This window comes from Apteryx rowi, unplaced genomic scaffold, assembly GCF_003343035.1.
Source record: "Apteryx rowi isolate R43461 unplaced genomic scaffold, aptRow1 scaffold_287, whole genome shotgun sequence".
Classification (NCBI taxonomy): Eukaryota; Metazoa; Chordata; class Aves; order Apterygiformes; family Apterygidae; genus Apteryx; species Apteryx rowi.
In genome coordinates, this window is record NW_020449274.1 from 541,331 (window position 1) to 560,166 (window position 18,836).

An 18,836-nucleotide genomic window follows, 5' to 3' on the forward strand; every position below is an offset into this window, starting at 1 on the left:
CTGTCATGCTGCTTATTAGTTTAAGGCATAGACCGCAGAGGCCACATGTGCACTCCCTGCCTTAATTACAACAACTAGGCTGGTGGGAGCCAGATTTAAAAAAACAAGGGGAAGGTGGCTCTCCCCACAGCAGGGAGCAGACCTGTCGCACTCCTTGCCAAAGCACAGTGTGGATGCAAAAATATTGCTGGGCTCAAGAGGAATCTGGACAGGCATCTGGTACAGGCCTGCAATTAGGAGTTACTAAAATACTGCACATTAGGCTTGGGAAATCATCAGAATAGCATGAGTAGCCGGTAGCACACTTGGGAAGTATCATATAGGCTTGTCCTCTTCTTCCTCTTCCTTGGTGCGTGCCCTTATGGCTACTGTTTGGTTAGTTTGGATTTTCACCCCCTTCTCCCACAAATGATGCAGTTGTTTCTCACGTTTGGGGAAACTGCAGGGGGCGGCACACCGGAGTGAACCTCACACTGAGGAAGCCACCTTCCTGATGCTGTCGTCTCTCTGCAGCCTGGAAATTGAATACTGGGTAGAAGGACCCTTAGTCTCCACTGCTCTTATGTTCAGTCAAATTTGCTCAAAAAAGGGTGACTATTAGTTTTGTATCAGCAGGCTGTATGGCTGGTCACACACCATCTGTCCCCACCACATTAGTTTGATCAAGTATCTGCCCCTCCACTGCTGCAGAAAGCCAGTGCAAAAGCAGGAGGGCATAAACTCACGACTGTGTGTGCTAGTTTGACAGCAATGCAGTCACGTGCCACCCTTGATCCGGAGCAGGTGCATACCAGGGCCACCGCAACTCGGGGCGGTGCTGCGGGGAGACAGCAGGAGGCACATGACGAAGGTGTGGAGGGAATGAGGTCCCCTTCGTGCCGGGGAGCTGCCATGCGGCGGTATCTGTGCTTCTGAGATCTCCTGTCTTCTAACGAAGGAAAGAAACCCCACGCTGCGGGGTCACAGCACCGCGCTGTGCCCGGGCAGGTCGCTCTGAGGGAGGCCCAGCAGCACCGGGGCCCTGTGGGGAAAGCCGCAGCCGTCTCCCCCACGGGCCACTGCTGCCAAGGCCGGTGAGCTGCAGGGGACAGCTCTGCAGTCACTTAGCACCAGGAAGTCCACGTCACCTGCGTCTGCACAAGGCCTTTCTTTTCCACAGATTCCTTTTTTAGGGAGTCTGCTTTTAAATCGAGCAACCCCTCCCACAAAAACATTTTAAAAATCGTTTCCTAAAGAAACGGGAGGCGTTACAGTGGTTTTGGTAATGTATCTCTAACTATTGTGAAATCCTTGAGGCCAGCTTGGAAAGACTTGCATTGCAAATCAACCAGCTAGGGCAGGGCTTTTTTGTTTTTGTTTAAGAAGTTTCATCAAGTTATTCTTTATAAGATTGACTGGGGAAGTTTACCAACGGCTCTCACAGCTCAAGGTGGAAAAGGGCGAAACCCCGAGCGACGCAAAACCCACCCCGCCTCGCTCCCCCGCCCCCGAGCCGGGGGAAGGCACCGCCCCGCCAAGGCGCGTCGCAGTCCGGCGGAGACCGTTACTGGCGGCGCCGTGGGCGGAAGGGTGTGCAGCAAGCAGGGTCAGCCCCCCCGGATCTCTCTTTGGGACGGGCGGCACGGGAGGGTCGGGCAGATCACGGCACCCGGGCATCCCGCGAAGTAAGCGGGTCACCCGAGGACGACCTGTACCCGCACAAAAATTCCTCTCACATTAGCAGTGAGGACCCGGGCGTCACCCCGAGTCGTTATTTTCCTTACTCATAAGTTTAAGGCATAACCGTCCTTTTTCGGCCCCGCCATGGGGGCCCTGCGCGTTAGCTTTAGAGGTCAGGGCGAGCATGGCGCTGCGCCGCCCTGCACAGTACAAGCAGCGTCTCCACCGTCCCCATTCTTCTGCCCTGTTTCGACCCCTCGCCGCGCTGTGCAAATGCGGCGGCGGACCGGACCAGGACGGGACGTGCGGGCAGCCGTATGTAAATGAGGGACCGGGGCGGCGCTGGGGGTTCTGGGACCGCCGGGCTCGCGCGCGCCCTTCTCCCCCCCGCCCCTGAGGCGCACTCGGGCGGAGCCCGGGGGGGGAGGGGTGCGCGCTTACTTCTGGAGGCGGGGCGAGGAGCGGAAGTCGCTTGATGTCATGTCCGGGTCTCGCTCGCTGCGTCTTATCTCTGGGCCCCGCGACAAGATGGCGGATCTCTCCCTGGACGAGCTCATACGGAAACGCGGCGTTACTGTGAAAGGGAGGTAGGCGGCCGGGAGGGCAGCGCCTGAGGCCGGGCTTCCCCCGGTGGCTCCTTCGTCCTCCCTTTTAGTCTCTCCGCTCCGGGGGCCTCGGGCCGCAGCCTGCCTCAGCGCGGCCCGGCCCCTTTCCGTGCTCTCGCCTTCCCATTGGCTTAGGCGTTGGCCCGTGGGGCGTCGTTTTTGGCGCTGATTGGTGGGGCGAGCCGTCGCTCAGGGGTGGGGACGGAGCGGGGGTCGCCCTCCCCCCCGGTCCCCCCAGTGCCTGGCGGTGCCCCTGGCGCGGGGTTGCTCTGGGACTGGGGGCTCCGCTCGTCGCCTCTCTCCTTCCCCGGTCGGGGCCTTCTTATTGCTCGCGAGGCTCCTGGCACAGCCGGTCCCTCCGCCGGTTAACCTGGTTGTGCCCTCCCACCCCGAAGCCGGGGCTCCGCGCCGTCTGGGCAGCGCCTCGAGCCCCCTCGGCGGCCGGGCTGCCTTGGGCCCGCAGCAGAAGCAGCCGCTGGGCTGCGGGCCCGGGCAGGGCCCTCGGGGGACCCCCCGGGCTGGAGGCGTGGAGGAGCGGCGCGGTGCACTGCGGTATGGCCGTGGGAGGTGTGGGTGTGCCACCGGGAGCCCTAACGGTAGCTGCGACAACCGGCATCTGCGCAGGCAGAGCTTCGGGCAGCGGTGGCTTCACCAGCACTGATGCCTGGCCCTTGGAAATCACGGCCTCTGTAGCACGGTTAACAATACCCGGGCGGACCGTTTGAAGCGCTTGCGTGGATGTGGAGTGTGTTACACGTTAGCAACAAGATTAGACTCGTGCTTTGCACGGCAGATGCCTCCAGTGCAGGCTGGGCCATTTATTCGTTAGTGCAGCTGTTGGTAGGTTCTCGTTTGGGTTTTCCTTTGATAGCTTTTCATCCTCCCCTTTGCTTTAGTCCCTTGATGTTTCTCAAAGTCCTGTCCACGGATCTCTCCACTCCATGTTAGCTAAGTTTGCCTCTGGTTTGGTGCTCTGTGGTCACTGAGGAGTCTTGGGCTTTAACTGTGAATATATACACTTCCGTGTCTACAGTAGTATTTTGAACGTTCTCTGCTAACAGGTACTAACTGAAAAATTCAAACGCACCTCTAAATCCTAGTCTAGACAAGGCCTTGGCTTTGTGCTTTCATTCATGTTACGCTGCGTGTTTGGAACAGTCTTATACTGCTTGATATGCCAAGCACCTCCTCTCCTTTTTCAAATCCCTCCTTAACTCTCATTTTTTCCAGGAATCCTTCCAGCTTTTATCTGCTAAACAATAATCTCTCAGCAGCACTATTAGAATGTGCCTTGCATTTCTCTTTTTTGTCATCTTTAGCTTACTTTATAAGATTTCTGAGGTAGCTAACGTGCCTTTGTGAATGTTGGACAAGCTGAGTAAACTTTTATCATTTTACACATGCTCTTTAGTAGTCCAAGCAAAATGGTAAAATAAAAATCTTCAGCTATAAAATGTGCTAACACACAAACTATTATAATGTGCCATGGATAAGTTAGTTAGAACTTAGAGTAATTTAAATTTAATTTTGTGGAATTGCAGTGTTTGAGATTTCCTTGTATTTCAGGTATCGTGGCATGAAATGGGTACATAATGCCTAAACAGTTCATGTTGTTTGTGGTAGGATAAGCAAAAAAAAAAAAAGCTGCTTACTAAGATAAAACTCATTTTCTGAGGAGGTGTAATCGTCTGTACAGTTTCCGAACTGATTTCATCAATATGCATCCTTACCATTCTAACTAAGTCTGGCTTAAGTGCTGATTACATATATTTCTGATTTTACTTTGACCTCTCTTTTATACTGATTAGAAAGAACCACTCATCAATCTGTCTGTAGCACTCTAACCAAATGCTTGCAGCATTGTTAGGTTAATAGATTTTAAAATTACAAGGGAAGTTTTGTTTTGTGGCTATTGCTTTACAGGTACTGTTCCTCTTTCATATACTTTTGGATATGTTTTAACAAATGGACTTAATATTCTTATCTCTTAATTGGTATGCTCTGTTTGAATGAGAGAGCATTGCCATAGGATTCTTAACTAGATAACAAAAGGGGACCCCAGGCCTAATTTTTCAGTTGTCTTTCATTCTTGCTTTATCCAGACACAGAGGCTGATGCTCAGTCTTTTCCATCTCTTTTCTACTTCTTTTCCACAGACCTCTTCACTGTAAATGTATGACTGTAAGTAGCAGTTAAAATTGTAGTGTTAGATAAATCAAGAAGTACTGGTATAAAACTCTATGAAGAAGTTGACTTGCATTGTTGTTTGAATCTGTGATGATGTTAGCCTTTTGAGTATCACAACAAATCCTAGATATTTTATTGAATTTTAGATTTTATAATACTGTGCAATACTTTTATTAAAGCAAATAAACACTGTAGTGCTCTAGCTCTTTTTATGAATAAAAAAGCCAATGGCGAGAATATTTTTCAGTGTGTTAACTCTAAAATTTCTCCTACAACTTTGTTATCTTTTTACAAAAAGGAAACCCAATGAAAAAGTCCGAAACTTAAAAAATTATATATTTAAAAGAGGAATTCTACTAAAAATTCAGACAAGCTTATTCCTTTTAGGAGAAGTTTTGAAAAAGTAGATCCAATCTGTAATGAGAAGCTGTTTTCAGTACAGAATGGGCTGCTTCTTAGTAATATTTCCATCTGAATGTAAGAAAACACTTCTTCACTGGATGAACAGTGGAACAGGTTGCCCAGAGAGGTTGCGGACTCTCCATCCTTGGAGAGATTCAAAACCCAGCTGAACATGGTCCTGGACAACCTGTTTGAGTAGGGTGGTTGGAGCAGATTCTCTCTAGAACTCCCTGCCAACCCCAGCTACAAATGCTGTTCTCTGTCTGAGACTGACTGTTATCCTTCCGTACTGAGTATTGCGATGGTGATGTGCTTCAAAATATAAGCCAATGAGTGCAGCATTGCTGTTAGTAGATTAGATAAGAGGCAGTGATGTTAGCAAGTGATTTGACTAGCAAATCCTTGCTGGCAGTCTCAGCCTTCGGCTGAGATTTGTACTGGTACTTGCACAACCTAAAATCAAAGCCTCTGCACTTCCAAAAATCTGAACTTGCTGTCCAGAATTCTTGAAGTTGCATGTAGTTCCAGGTTTTCTTTGTACCAGGACATACTGTATTACAAAAGATGTTTTAGAGGACCTGCTCAGTCCTTAAGCTGGAGTATCTGTTTCTGTTCTTCTTTGTCTTCAGAGGGTTCCCTGAAGTACCTAAGTTTTTGTTAAATTTCATATGGGTGTAGTATGAATTTAGCACAGTTAAAGTCAAGCCTGTTACTTAGGTTTGTAAATGTGAGCTTAAGGACCGATTTTAAAAATTGGTTCTTTATACTTTACTTTGTAAATAAATAGCTAATGTTAAAACAGCTTATGTTCTCTACTGTTCTATTTGGGCATCTAACCTGGGTAGGGTTCTGTGTAGTAATAGTGACCTTTTGTTTGCAGTACCGCAAATACTTTTACCGATAGTAAATCACATCTTACAATGTCTGAAACTCTCTTTCTAGGCTTAACACAAGGCCAGTGTTTGGAGGTGTAAGATCTCGCACTGGGATCCAGCAAAATCTTCTCAGTAGATCCTCACCAGCTGTCAGCTTCCAGCGGACATTTGATGCCCGACAGAAGATTGGCCTCACTGATGCCCGACACAAACTGGGAGTTAAAGATGCCCGTGAAAAACTGGTTCAAAAGGACGCTCGGTTCAAAATCAAAGGGAAAGTACAGGATGCTCGAGAGATGCTGAATTCCCGTAAGCAGCAAAGCGTTGCTGCTGAAAAGGTGACCAAAGTGGTGGATGCCAGAGAGAAGATCAGCTTGAAAAGGAGCACTCCTGCTACTACTGCTGCTATCAGCCCAGCTATGGGGACAGTAAATCCAGCCATGAAAATCACCAAAACTATCCAGGTAGGTCAAGCAAGCCACCTCTAAGCCCCTTAGTTATTCTACTGCAATCCAGTGGAAATGATAATACTTGCCATGAATGTGTCACAAGATTGCAATAGAAGCCATGGAGATGCAGTTGATCCCAGTTTGTAGGGCAAGATTTAGAGTCTTTTTGGTTTTTCAGTGTCCTTCAGCTATTTGGAGTTTGGGGCTTTTGTAGAATCCAAGCTTTCTTTTAAAGAAAAGAACTTTGGGCCTGATAAATGACTAAAGCAACATAATCTTCTCAATGCTAAAGTAATTATCTGGAAGTGTTAAATAGTCTCTCTCTGCCTGCGGGGCGCCCCCCCCCCCCAAAATCCAAGGAAACTTTTGTTGGTTTGGTTTTTTTGTCATTCTTATACCACTGCTCATTGCAAGAGTGTGTTGTGGATTGTCCTGTCTAGATAACTGTTTATATCCAAATTATAATATGCAGTTATTGGTATCTTGTAGCAGACCTAAAACTTTTTTCATCTTCCTATAAAACTTGATCTGCCTTTTTCTACATTTCTACCCTCCCCCCTTTCCAGGGAATTGCCTGATTATTTGACCCATTCCTGCTGAGGCTCAAGCTTTATTCTAGTTTCAGTATCATCAGTTGATCATCCTAACCTGCTGATTTTCTTCACCAGTTTTCAAATTTCATTTTGTTGTGTGCGCAGTAACTTGATTCTTAGCTAACTTTGAGTGGCAACTGCTTGTGTGTGTGTGGTACAGAGGGTAGAGCTAGAAGAGAAGTTGCCAGACTGTCGGGATTGTTTTTTGAGGAGTGGCTTTGTTCCTCACTTTAAGTATGTGACAAGCATGTAACTGTAGTTCCTAACCTACCTCTTTCATTTCCCTCTTCCTGAGGTTTAACAATGTGTTTCTACATACCCAGAAAAATCTCTGGTCCTCATCAGTTTGAAAATCTAGGTCAGTCTTTCTACTCAGTTGTTTTGCTCAAGAGCATCAAGCATGTTTCTTCCTTAAATTAGCCTAGGATATAGCCTATTACCTCTTCAGGTCTTCTGCTAGGTTGGATGTGAAAGAATGGCCTAAGAAAGGGAATCTGACTCTCTTGTGACAGTTAGAAGGGCAAATCACAGAGCAATGGAGCGGTCTGTTCAGTAGTCTCTAATTAGTAGGGTAATTAATACTCATACTGTCCTTCACAGCCAAATCAAAGTGACATCAGCCATTAGGAGTTGAATATTTGCTACACAGTTTCTAGGAGTTAAAATAGTTTCTGGAGACTTGATCCAGCAGCAGTTTGCTCTGACCTGTTTTTTTTGTTTTGGTTTGGGGTTTTTTTGGTAAGACTTAATTTGACCTACAGTACTTTCTCATTGGTAGACAACATATTGCAATAAAAAATACAGAATGATTATATTATATCACTATAGTGTGACTGAAACTGTGGGCACAGCTGTGATTTTTTTCAAGATTTTTACTGAAATTCCAAACTTCTCATGGCCCTCCTTCAATTTATTTCTTCCTCTCTGCTCCCAAATATGGGAGCAGAATCAAACTAAAGTATCTTGATCCAAGATACAGCACAGAGCTCTAATGCCCTGGACTGTGGTCTTATATCTTACAAAGGAAGGAAAAATGTCTTTGAGACCCAAAGAAATTCTATAGCTCTGCTGGTGTTTCAGTAGGACAGGCATTATTGTTCCTGAATTTATTAGCAATTTGAAGCATGAAGGTGCTATGGTGTAAGTAATGGTCTTGTAGAGAAAACACAAACCTGAAGTTCTGACTGTATGGAGTATTTTTGTAAGAAGACACAATCATTTTTGTGATGGGCAACTTCTAGCTTTTTCAAAAACCAAAAGGATGTTTTTGAAGGAGTTGCTGAATGGTTGATTTTGGTTGCTGATTAGTGAAACTGCATTCCTTGACTTCTGCTGTTGTTTCCTTGTTTCACAGGATAATAAACCAGAGAGGAGGGCCAGTTGCACTACCCCATGCACCATTTAATCCTAGTACAGCTTATCCCAGGTCTAGGGTGAAGGGACAGTGTATGTTTTTCCTTTAAAATGGAACTGTACAAATAAATTGCATTGTGTCCTACTTGTTGAGTTTGATGGAAGTAGATATCTTCTCTGGTTCCCTGTAGCATGAGAGATGAGAAGCTTGCTTATTGATTTATACCATTGACAGTTTCATATTTGTAGAAATGTAAATCTAATCAGTGCTGGCAGGGCCAGAATTAAGTCCACTTTCAACTAATCTTGGACTAAAACTCAAGTAGATTGAATCTGAATTTCACTGCTTGGCCTTAAGTTTTAATTTCTTTGATTAAGTGCAGGTATCTCATACCGAACATATTACAGGAAACACAGATGTTAGCATATTGTGTTATAACATTTCAAGAGCGGGAGAGTGAGTTTCACTTAAGTGGTCTCAGGGTAGGAAATAAGAGCTCCTATCTTCTGAAATGGGGAGCTGGTGGATTGTAGTGTTTAATGCTTTGGTTCTTTCCCTCTAACTGCAGCAGAAAGCTCCAGTTCCTGGACACTCTCATCCAGCAGGAATGAGGATCAATGTGGTGAACAACCATACACACAAGCAGGTGTGTGCCATTAGCAATAGGACCGCTGTTACCCACTCTGCTCTTTTTGGGGGTAGGGAGAGTATGGCACAAGGACATGCGGTGTCCACAAACATTGGCAGGTGCAAAAGGAAGTTAAAGTAGGAAAGAAGAAAGAATTTGGAAGTTCTCTACCAACTTGGCACTCTATTCATACGTAGAAGATACTTTCATGGTTGTTGAGGTTTTCCTTTAGCCTAACTGAACTTGACTCCTTATGTGTTGTATGAACACAAAGTAGGTATTTCCAGTTTTTGTCTGTATGAGTTAACTATTCTTTCTAGCAGCTGCAACCTTTTGCTCTAAGCTCTTTCTATAAATTCTTTGGTGATACTACGTTAGATCGAGTTGTTGGTCTTTTTGATTCAACATCCTGCCTGCCTCCTCAGAGACTGGATATGATTCCCCATTGTCAAATGTGCTATGGTGAGGTAGGAGAGGTTATTACGTTCCCATGAAACCCAGCTTTGTGTCCCCCCTGGAAACCTCGTGTTGACTGATAACTGGTGTTTTGATGTTGCATCAAAATTGCCATATCCTTTATCAAACAGATTTTCTGTGAAGGTATGAGGAAAACCCTTGAGTTTTTGCCATCTCTTCTGGATTGACTTTAAAAGCCATTGCCCAGTCAAGCATTCAGTTATCTTACCACCTTGGGTTCTTTCAGAGAAGAAATATACAAAATATAAAATATGTGGGGGTGCTTTATACGTACATACATGTATATATGTGTGTATATGCATGTTAAAATATAATATGAAATATTGGAAAACTGACATCCACAATATTGTCTTGTTTATCTTTTGCCTTGATTACAGTAACTTTAGCTTCTTGAGTGCTTTACCTCTGCATTCACCTGCCACCCTCATTTATCCATGATGCTGTCACTTAAGGAAGCATCATGTTCTGACCTCATTGTTATAAGACTTGGATCCCTTTCACTTTTTCTTTGTCTCAAACTTAAGTCCCTTGTCTTGATGGCTGGTATTTTTCACAATTCTTTTTTTCTACAGAGTTCTCCTCTGTGCCTATCGTTCCTGATGCTTTTTTCCTTTAACATCTTCGTGCTTGGAACAACCTTCCTGTTTGTAAGCCAGAATCTTGCTGACCATGAAAACCTACTTATTTTTCAAGCTGTCATTGCTAATCCCTCCATTTTCTGAATCTTTCTTTATCTTCCTGTTGAATTAATGGGAAACTGAGTTGTGACTTCTTATGTTCTGGGCAGTACCATATGCGTATAGGCTTTTTCTAAGAAACATTATCACTTACAGTCTATGAAAAAATGTTTGTGTAGGAGTTAACCTCAGTATTTTGAGGCAAGGCTATGAGCATTTAAGTGGAACTGGGAAATGAATTATTCAGCAAACCTCCTAGTGCAGTGTTTTCTAGTGCCAGACGGACATGTGCTGTGCTATGCTGAAGAAAGCAGGCTATTCAAAAGGAACGTTGGGTTCAGATGTATTTGGCAGCCATCTGCTTACTAAAGAAAATCAAATGCATAGGCTTAAACTTTAAAGCTAGCAGGGTGCTAAAAAGGAAGGCTTTGAGGCTTTATTGCATTAATGTGGTCTCATGAGTCCTGATGTGATCCAGAGTTTAAAGAGAAACCTATATGGGGTTTCATACATCTAGGGAAATAGTTTTGCTCTGACGTTTCTGGAAAAGAAGTTTGAGAGTTCTTACACTGACATTTTGAAATGGCCTTGCCTACATTCAGCTGTCTGTCACCAAGCTGTGAGGCCAGAAGTCCAAAGTAGTAATGTTCATTACCTAATGTTACTGCATGTGTTTCGAAGAAGGCTAAAGGCAGGGGAGGATGACTTATTTTGGGAATGATGCCTATATTAAATATATCTGCTTGTAAATCATTACCTTGCCTTTCTTTAGGGTCTATACGACATGGAAGATGATGATGAAAGTCTCTCCCCCCTTCCTAGCAAACAGATGAAAATCACCACCACAAACAGTTTCCTGCACAACGCGGTAAGGGATTATCTGAACAGCCCCCACCTCGCCATGCTCGCATTGGGTGGATGCACAGGCTGCGGCTTTAAAGGGCTTATGTTCTTTTAAAGTGTGTAAACGATGATTTCCCCTGGAATGTTTGTTCTCTACCCCATCCTTCCCTTTGTGTCAATGCTTCTAGCATTATTTGGGGACAGAGTCCCTTGTAGGCTAACTGTGGCTTTGTAGGCCTTTGCAGCCAGAATGTGTGCTTTTCTCCTTTGCTGGCAGGCTACTGCATGTTAGCTCTTGACTTTTTTCTCCTTTTTGGGAAAGTTCTTTGAATCTATCTCGTTATTGTTTGAGCAGGCAAGCAAGGGAAGCTTTCTGCTGCTCCTAGAGACTGGACATCAAAGCAGGAAATCTCTTGCCATGCAAAATCTTAGTTGGCAGCTTGTTGGGGAGTACTGATACTCTGGAGAAGATGGAAGTTCAACACAGACAAATGCGAGGTCCTGCACTTGGAATGGGATAATCCTCTGCAACATAAGCTGAGGACTGACTGGCTAGAAAGCAGTCTTGCAGAAAAGGACCTGCTGGATGACATATAGTAATGAATCAGCAGTGCATCCTTGCAGCAAGGAAAGCTAACTGCATATTGGGCTATATTAGTAAGAGCGTAGCCACCAAGTCAAGGGAGATAATTATTCCCCTTTATCTGGCATCTGTGAGACTGCACTTGGAGTACTGTGCCCAGTTTGGGGTTCCACAGTACAAGACAGACATTGACAAACCAGAGCGAGTCTGGCAAAGGGCTGCTAGGGTGGTTAGGGGGCTGCAGCATACGATGTACAAGAGGAGACCAAGAGCGGGGTTTGTTCAGGCCAGAGAAGAGAAGGCTGTAGCAAGATCTGACTCCTGTCTTTTGCTGCCTAAAAGGTGGTTATAGAAAAGACAAAAAACACTTTCCAGAGGTGAACAGGGAAAGAACAAGAGCCAGCTCGCATGTTGCAGCAAAAGAAATTGTATTTAGATGTAAGGGGTGGGAAGATTCTTAGGTAGTGGTCAGACTCTGACACAGGGGCCCAGAGAGGCTGTGGAGTCTCTGTTCTCAGAGATATTCAGAGTTGGACTGAACGAGGCCCTGTCAGAGTCAGCTTGATGTCTTTCAAGCTAACCCTGCTTCAGGCAGGGAGTTGGACATGGGTTCACCCTAAATTATTCTGTGATTCTAGGCAATCAATTTAATGTGTCTTTTTCATCACACAGGCAGTCTAGTGCAATGAGTATCCCATGTTTTTTCGTATGTTGGTATTCAGGCAAATAGAGCCCCTGGCCATTTGTTATCCTTAAAAATGGCCTTATTTCTTTGCAGGAGTAAATGTTTGTCTCCTGTGTTCACAGCAGATATCAAGAACTTTTATTCTTTTGGCTTTAAATTCCCCAGGTAGCTTCAACTAGAAAAGTTACTCTTCATGTCTTGTGTGCTAGTGTAGTGTGAACAGGCATTCTTCAGAAATACTAAGACAGCTCAATTTTGCTGTAAATGAGTTATCTTTGTGTATACTTTGTATAGTACTTGAATTTTCAGATAGAGGGTGCTTTTCAAATTGCACTGGTAGGGTTTAAGAGGAGTATGAAAATTAAAGGTGCTTGTAAAAAGCACTTTTGGCGTCTTTTTGGGTAAACATATGCCCAGAAGCTTCAGCTGATTTTTGTCTCAAAGCTGAATGTCTCCAGCACTGTAGTGGTTTTGACACTGGGAAGGACATGAAAGTTCTTAATACATGCCAGTAATGCTCTCCTGCTGTTGGTGCTTAGAAAAGAGGACCTACTTTTGTAGGCTGCATCTCTCAGGGATGCTTTCTTCTCTCTTCCTGTAGACTGGGCTGAGTGGCAATAAATTCTCTTTGTCCAAGACTGTTCCCCTGACTAAAGTGGTCCAGAATGACACTTACACAGCTCCTCCTGCACCTCCCTCCCCAATGCGGACAAAGGCCTTGACAAACATGTCCCGGACCTTGGTGACAAAGGAGGAGCCTCCAAAAGAGCCAGCACCTGTTGAGGTGAGTCTAGGGAAATGGGACATGCTCATTAGAGAAATCTCTGCAGAGATGTGCAAAACTGCTGTTGATTGGTTATGTGAGCAAGTTATTTCTGTCTGCCTCCTACCACTGTCTCTGGACCTCTGTCAAGCTTATTCTGATAACTGCAGCCCATGTCCCAAGAACTTGAAACCCGTATGAACATCCTCTTCTCTAATGTTTTTTGAGAGGCTGGGAATTCCCAGACTCTCCATTTTGCTTCTCTGTTTTTCCTTTCCAAAACTGGAGCACATGGTCCTGGAGGAATCTGTGTTATAGGGAGGTGGCAGCTGTTACTTGGACAGCACTTGGTGGCTTGTATGTTGCTAAGAGTAGTGTTTTAATACTACTAGTTGTGTTGTTTTCTGTCCCCTGCTGTTAGGAAGAATAGCAGGATGCTCCCAAATTTGGCTACCTGGTGTCCACACAGGGCAATTTGTAAACAACCTGCCTGGAACTGCTTTGCCAAACTGCCCAGTGCTGGGTACAGTAAGCCACCAGACGCTCCCAGGCATATTGAGTTGACTGGTTCTAGAGGGGCTGGAACCATGGGGTTTGCTGGCTGGTCCTGAATGCAGCCCAGACCTGCTCATGAAAGGCAGTGTAGGCATGGCTAGGTGAACGTTGCATATGTATGCAGATTAAGTTAGTGTTGTATCTGGGAATGGAAGAGGAGAGTTACTTCAGAGAGAAATTAGCATGAAAAATGGGCTCCTTTTCACCTCAGATGAGATGGGCTTTTGCGAACATTGATACTCCCTATTACTAGTTTTATTTTCCCTTCATGTGTGTGTACAGACTTTCCCAGGTGTCCCTTTAGTCTTTTTTTTTTCATGCTTTCTCTGCTATGCTGTCTTGCCTGCTGTGTTTCTGACTTTCTGCACGTAATACATTTGTTTGTGTCAGCAGCTGGTGTTCAGTCCTTTGGAAGGCACAAAGATGACCGTAAACAATCTGCATCCTCGAGTCACAGAGGAAGACATTGTTGTGAGTGTTGCTTACTGCTGAACTCTGGGTGATTGAAGCTTCCATCCCGCATCCTGCTTCTTTTGATAATTCACTTTTCTATGGTGTGGGTTTGCTTTCCTCGGGGTATGGTGTGGGTTTGCTTTCCTTGGGAGGATTCCGAGAATTTTCCTAGATTTTTGTTTTGGGTCTTGTTTTTTTTTTTTTTTTTTTTTTTTAAATTGTGGGCTCAAAAACACTGGACAAAATCCCATTTCTAGGCTGTGCTGAGATACCAGACATCACTTAGAAGAGTTCATGCCAAATGATGCTTGGTGTTCTCTAACTTATGCCCCATCCAAATTATCTAGGCAGACTGAGAACGAAGCTGGTCTTCATGCATAACTGTATAGAGCATTAACCTTGAACTCTTCTGCTTGAGTTGTTGACAGTACGGAGTTTTGTGCCACCTGTATTACTAGTACCAAGTACTTGTTTGTACCATAGCAAACACATTAAGATAAATGGCTACTGCCAGATTCTGGCATGTGTTTTCTAAGCAGATGGGGTGATGTAATTAGGAAACTAAGCCTTTCCCACTCAGTGTGTCTGTCTGGTTCAAGTGATAACTCTGATGTGATCACAGTCATGACTTGCTGTCTGCCCTCAGGAGTTATTCTGTGTGTGTGGCGCTCTGAAGCGAGCCCGGCTGGTGCACCCAGGAGTGGCTGAGGTAGTCTTTGTGAAGAAAGAAGATGCTATCACAGCATATAAGAAATACAACAACAGATGCTTAGATGGTAAGTTTGAGGCCGGAGTTGCATTTAGGATAGATGAATCAACAGTTTTTCACCTCAGCAGAGAGTTTAAAAGCATCTCAGATGCTTATATGTTACCAAAAGAATAAATGCCAGAAAGCTGCTTTAAGAGCTGGACAATGTTACAGGCTTTTGTGTAACTTGTTGGATATAGGCATAGTTCATTTAAGTGGTATTCAGAAATATGTTTTCCCAGGAAGAGAGACCTCAAAGGTAGAAGCAGACTTCCACTAATTCCTCTGATCTAACTTCCAGATGAATTTTCTGTTGTCTCTAACCAAGAAGCCAAAGCCAGATAGTCCTTAGGAAGGCATTAAATGCTTACAGAGTAGCTGTTTGCACAGCATAAGTAAAACTAGTATTTGCAGAGGTCTTGGGGCTTGACAAAGACATTCTGAATCAGACCTGTACAACAGTATCAGCTTCTTTACAGACTTTGAACAATGCAGTTTTTGATCAGGATCTATCTGCCTGTTATAGGCTGAAATTAGCTGCTGATTTCTAGCTTATCTTCTTACCCTTGTGTGAAGCCCAATGCAATTTTAACAAGTGTAAGCTCTCTAGCTGAAAATAGATGTTTCTTTCCCTGGATGAGTGACACTGCTAATGTCAGATGAGGAGCAAACAGCTCAGAATGGGAGAATCTCTATGCCTTTGCTAAGGGTTGTCTACCTAAATTGAATTTCGAATTTCATACTCCTACTGACTGTTTCAGTCACACTTCAGTTGCTTGGAAGTGCTATGATCTTGCAACAAAAGATGTATCAGCTGCTCCTTCTCGTGGCTTCCCCATCATGTGGAGCTCTACTACTGCTTGCACTGTTGTGTGGTGTTTTGAGGGTCTTGCCTTACTGGAATTCTGAGATAGAGGTTTTTTTTTTTAATTACTTTGTTTAGGTCAACCGATGAAATGCAATCTTCACATGAATGGGAATGTCATCACCTCAGACCAGCCTATATTGCTGTAAGTGCCCCATGAGGGGAAGAACCAAAAGTGTTTGCAGGTTCTGTTTTGAGGAGAACCTATGGGAAAGGAGGAAAACATGTTGGTAAATTGTTTTCCCATGAATATCCTTTCTCTTGCTTTCTGGAAGCTCTCTGTGTTGAGCTGAATTCAAAATAGTGTGCTTCCATAGTGTTCCCAGCCCTGTGGATTCAAAATGAGTCTGAGATCAGGGAGTTTTCTTGTCTGAAAGCACATCTTAAACTGTGTTCAAGATTGACAAGAGAAGATATTGAAAACAGTGCAGACATTGTGTAAAATTTGTTTGAAAATGTGAGGTTTAGTACTACTTGTTTTTGTTTTGTTTCTTTTAATCTTCCAGCCGATTGAGTGATACTCCTTCAGTGAAGAAGGAGGGAGAACCACGCCGGTCAAGTGCAAGCGCCTCCTCAAATCCCCCTGCTGAGGTAGACCCTGACACCATCTTGAAGGCACTCTTCAAATCCTCAGGGGTCTCTGCCTCTGTGCAGCCCACAGAATTCAAAATCAAACTCTGAGAAGGGAGAGCAAGTAGTGGACTGGAAAACTCAAGTTGGAGAATGAGAAAAGTGCAGGAGTGCAGATGTTATTTGCATTTGCCTGCCTGGAAGTTTTTGTTTTCTATGATCGCTACCTTACTGTACAATAGTGTTTCCTCTTGTGTGTGTATTTTCTGTTTCCATAGTTGGAGTTTTCTTCCACAATTTTTTTTTTTCCAAGAGAATAACCTCCCCCTTCTGCCAGTAATATATTACCAAGCATATATGATGTAATTCCCTCCTTTACTCCAAAGCCCCTAGTGGCCATTAAAAGTGCACATAGACTCTAAGGGAAGGAGTGGTAATCTCCTTTTCTCTTCTGACCTACCTTTAAACTAAAAGGTGCATCCCCTTGATTATCAGCAGGCAAGACAACATATGGTTTCTAAAATTGCTGCATCAAGTACAAAGGTGTGGCTCCATACAGTAAGCACCATCTTGCATCTTTGACTCATGCATTCAGTAGCATACTACTTCAGCCTGGCGGTTGGATATCTTTCTCCTCAAAAGCTGTGACACTGAGAAGATGTAAGAAAAACTGAGCTCCCCAGTGTGTATGCCAGCCAATGGAGGCATCAGGGAGAAAGGACATGTACAAGAGTAGCACCCATCGTGCTATGGGAGGGATGTTTCAACTCTGGTAAGGCACAGAGGTGGAGAAAAAGGCTCTGGCATTTCTACAATGAATATATTTGCCCTGTAGGGTCAGGATGAGTTGCTCTCTCCTCCCTTTCTATGGACTTAAAAATAAGAACCAGGATTGTGTTTAGAGCTAGAGAAAATCCAAGTGTTTCACTCCTGTTAGTATTGCATTCTCCTGGTATCTGGACAGGGACATGAAGTGCTTTCTTAACTTCTAACTTACCCAGTCTCCTGTTACGAAAGGAAGGAGCTGGGGCCTCTTTCAGGCACTAACACATCAGAAGCAGTCTTCTACCCCTGAGAAATCACTTGAGAGATTTAATTTGGGTAATGTTTGGCTGCTGTGCAGGCCTGCTGCTCCCATATATGGGCTTGGAGGGTGATCACTTCATGGCTGCGGGGAGAGGTTTGGGGTGGTGGGGGGAAACAGTTAACACTCTAGGGAATTCATTGGAGAGTTTAGATACTGGCAAGTGCCATGCAGAGCAGCAAGAAGGATTTACCTTCAGAGAGTGAGCATCTGCGACCAGCCACTGGCCATTAGGTGGCACTTCCAGTACTTCCTTTGTTAGTACACCATTATTGCAATGGATATTTGAAGTCCCAGTAGCTGCATTTGTTTGTATTAGTTCAAATTGTATTATAAGAAGAGAGGAAAGGTAAGAGCCACTTCCAGAATCTGGTTGGGGTTTGAACTTGATCCTTCTAGCTAGGAGAGTAACCTAACCATTCTGTTCAGCACTGCTGAACTTCTTTAGTGAACTTGCTGTAACCATTGTAGGTCCAGACTCCATTTCTTGGTCAACCCTATGTTTCTTTTGCTTTCTTGTTCTGTACAAACTCTTTGCTCTATCTGTTGGGTGCAAACCATTGGTCTATTTCACTGTATCCCTTTTAGCCATGGAAATAATGAGGACTTGGCAGGACTTGTTTTTTCCTGGAGTACTCTTTGGTTTGGAAACCAACCACATCATTATTGGTAGGGTGCTTCTTGTGAACAGCAGGTGTTTGTAGGGGAGGAGACTTATGACAGCTATTGTTCCCCTTTTTTAGACTGCCCATCAAACACCTGTGTTTTAATAAGAGTCAGGGGAGGGGGAGGAAATGTTAGGGGTTGGAGAAAATGTATTATCTGTTTCTGAATAAACGTTTGTTATACAGAGTGTTGCTGTTAAAGTGGGAGCAATTTGTGTCTACAGCTAGTTTCAATTCCATTGGTGTCACAAAAAAGGAAAACAGTGGCCCTTGTTACAGACAGCCTAGTGGGTTTAAAAAATAACTCAGGAAAAAAGAGTGGAGCTGTGAAATTAAGGTATCTGTTTAGAGGAATTAGGATACTTTAGCAACTACATAAAGTATGAAAATGTGAAGACATGTATTGTGGCTACATATCTTTTCTCTTCTGAAAGAATGATTTGATCATACTCTTTTCTTAGTACATTCATGTCCATTCCAAAAACCAAATAGAAAGAACTGTAATTTGCTGTTAAGTTGGGCATTGTGTTTAGGTGATCTGTGATAAGTTACAAGGACATTAACGTACTTCCTTGGAAGAACTACTGCTCTGTTCTGTGTACTGCTGTGATCTGTGTAGTAATTTTTTTTTTTTTTAAATCTATCATTGAAGTCAATGATGATTGTCTAAATACCACTCTACAATTTGTCCTGCAGTCTAACGTTGGTTAGGTCTCTTAGATAAAGTTTACTTAGCTAGTTCTTCCTAGTATAATTCATTGTTTCAGTGGGCACTGAAAGAAGAGTAACGTTTCAGTAATTCACAGACTTTTTTCAAGCAATTCACCTTGCAGTTCTGAAGTTTTTTCTCACTGGCCTGGAATATTCATGCTAGTCTTGTTTGCATTTCACTGAGCTCACCTACCACCTTCTGACCTAACATCTGTGCACATTTGCCTTGATTCAGCATGGTTATCTTTGGGGGCCCCCCCCCTTTTTTTTTAATTTTGGGGAGTGGTTTGAGATCATAAATTTGCATACAAAACACACTGATTGCCAGGACTATTCAATTTGGTTGTCCAGAACAGGTGGTAAGTAATTTGTAATAGTGTTTCTCTTTTCTCTTTGCTTTTTCAA

General features: G+C 44.0%; 1 protein-coding gene and 1 non-coding gene across 6 annotated transcripts; one reads left to right on the top strand and one right to left on the bottom strand.

The window, feature by feature from the left end:
* Window positions 1-1,631: 1,631 nt before the first annotated feature.
* On the bottom strand, window positions 1,632-1,780 carry LOC112967727. Its single transcript, XR_003254087.1, has one exon. It is a non-coding gene; the product is annotated as a U12 minor spliceosomal RNA (small nuclear RNA).
* Window positions 1,781-2,124: 344 nt separating this feature from the next.
* Window positions 2,125-17,908, top strand: POLDIP3 (DNA polymerase delta interacting protein 3). 5 transcript variants are annotated; one of them, XM_026069103.1, is made up of 9 exons: window positions 2,125-2,246; window positions 5,796-6,192; window positions 8,696-8,770; window positions 10,679-10,774; window positions 12,619-12,801; window positions 13,726-13,806; window positions 14,435-14,564; window positions 15,480-15,546; window positions 15,908-17,908. In XM_026069103.1, the coding sequence occupies exons 1-9, from the start codon at window positions 2,140-2,142 to the stop codon at window positions 16,080-16,082; spliced, it is 1,311 nt and encodes a 436-aa protein (XP_025924888.1). In that variant the 5' UTR covers window positions 2,125-2,139; the 3' UTR covers window positions 16,083-17,908. The 5 variants fall into 5 exon arrangements, with proteins under 5 accessions (XP_025924888.1, XP_025924886.1, XP_025924889.1 ...); XM_026069101.1 differs by having other exon boundaries at window positions 2,126-2,246; window positions 8,693-8,770; XM_026069104.1 differs by having other exon boundaries at window positions 2,126-2,246; window positions 13,729-13,806.
* The last annotated feature ends 928 nt before the right edge of the window (window positions 17,909-18,836 follow it).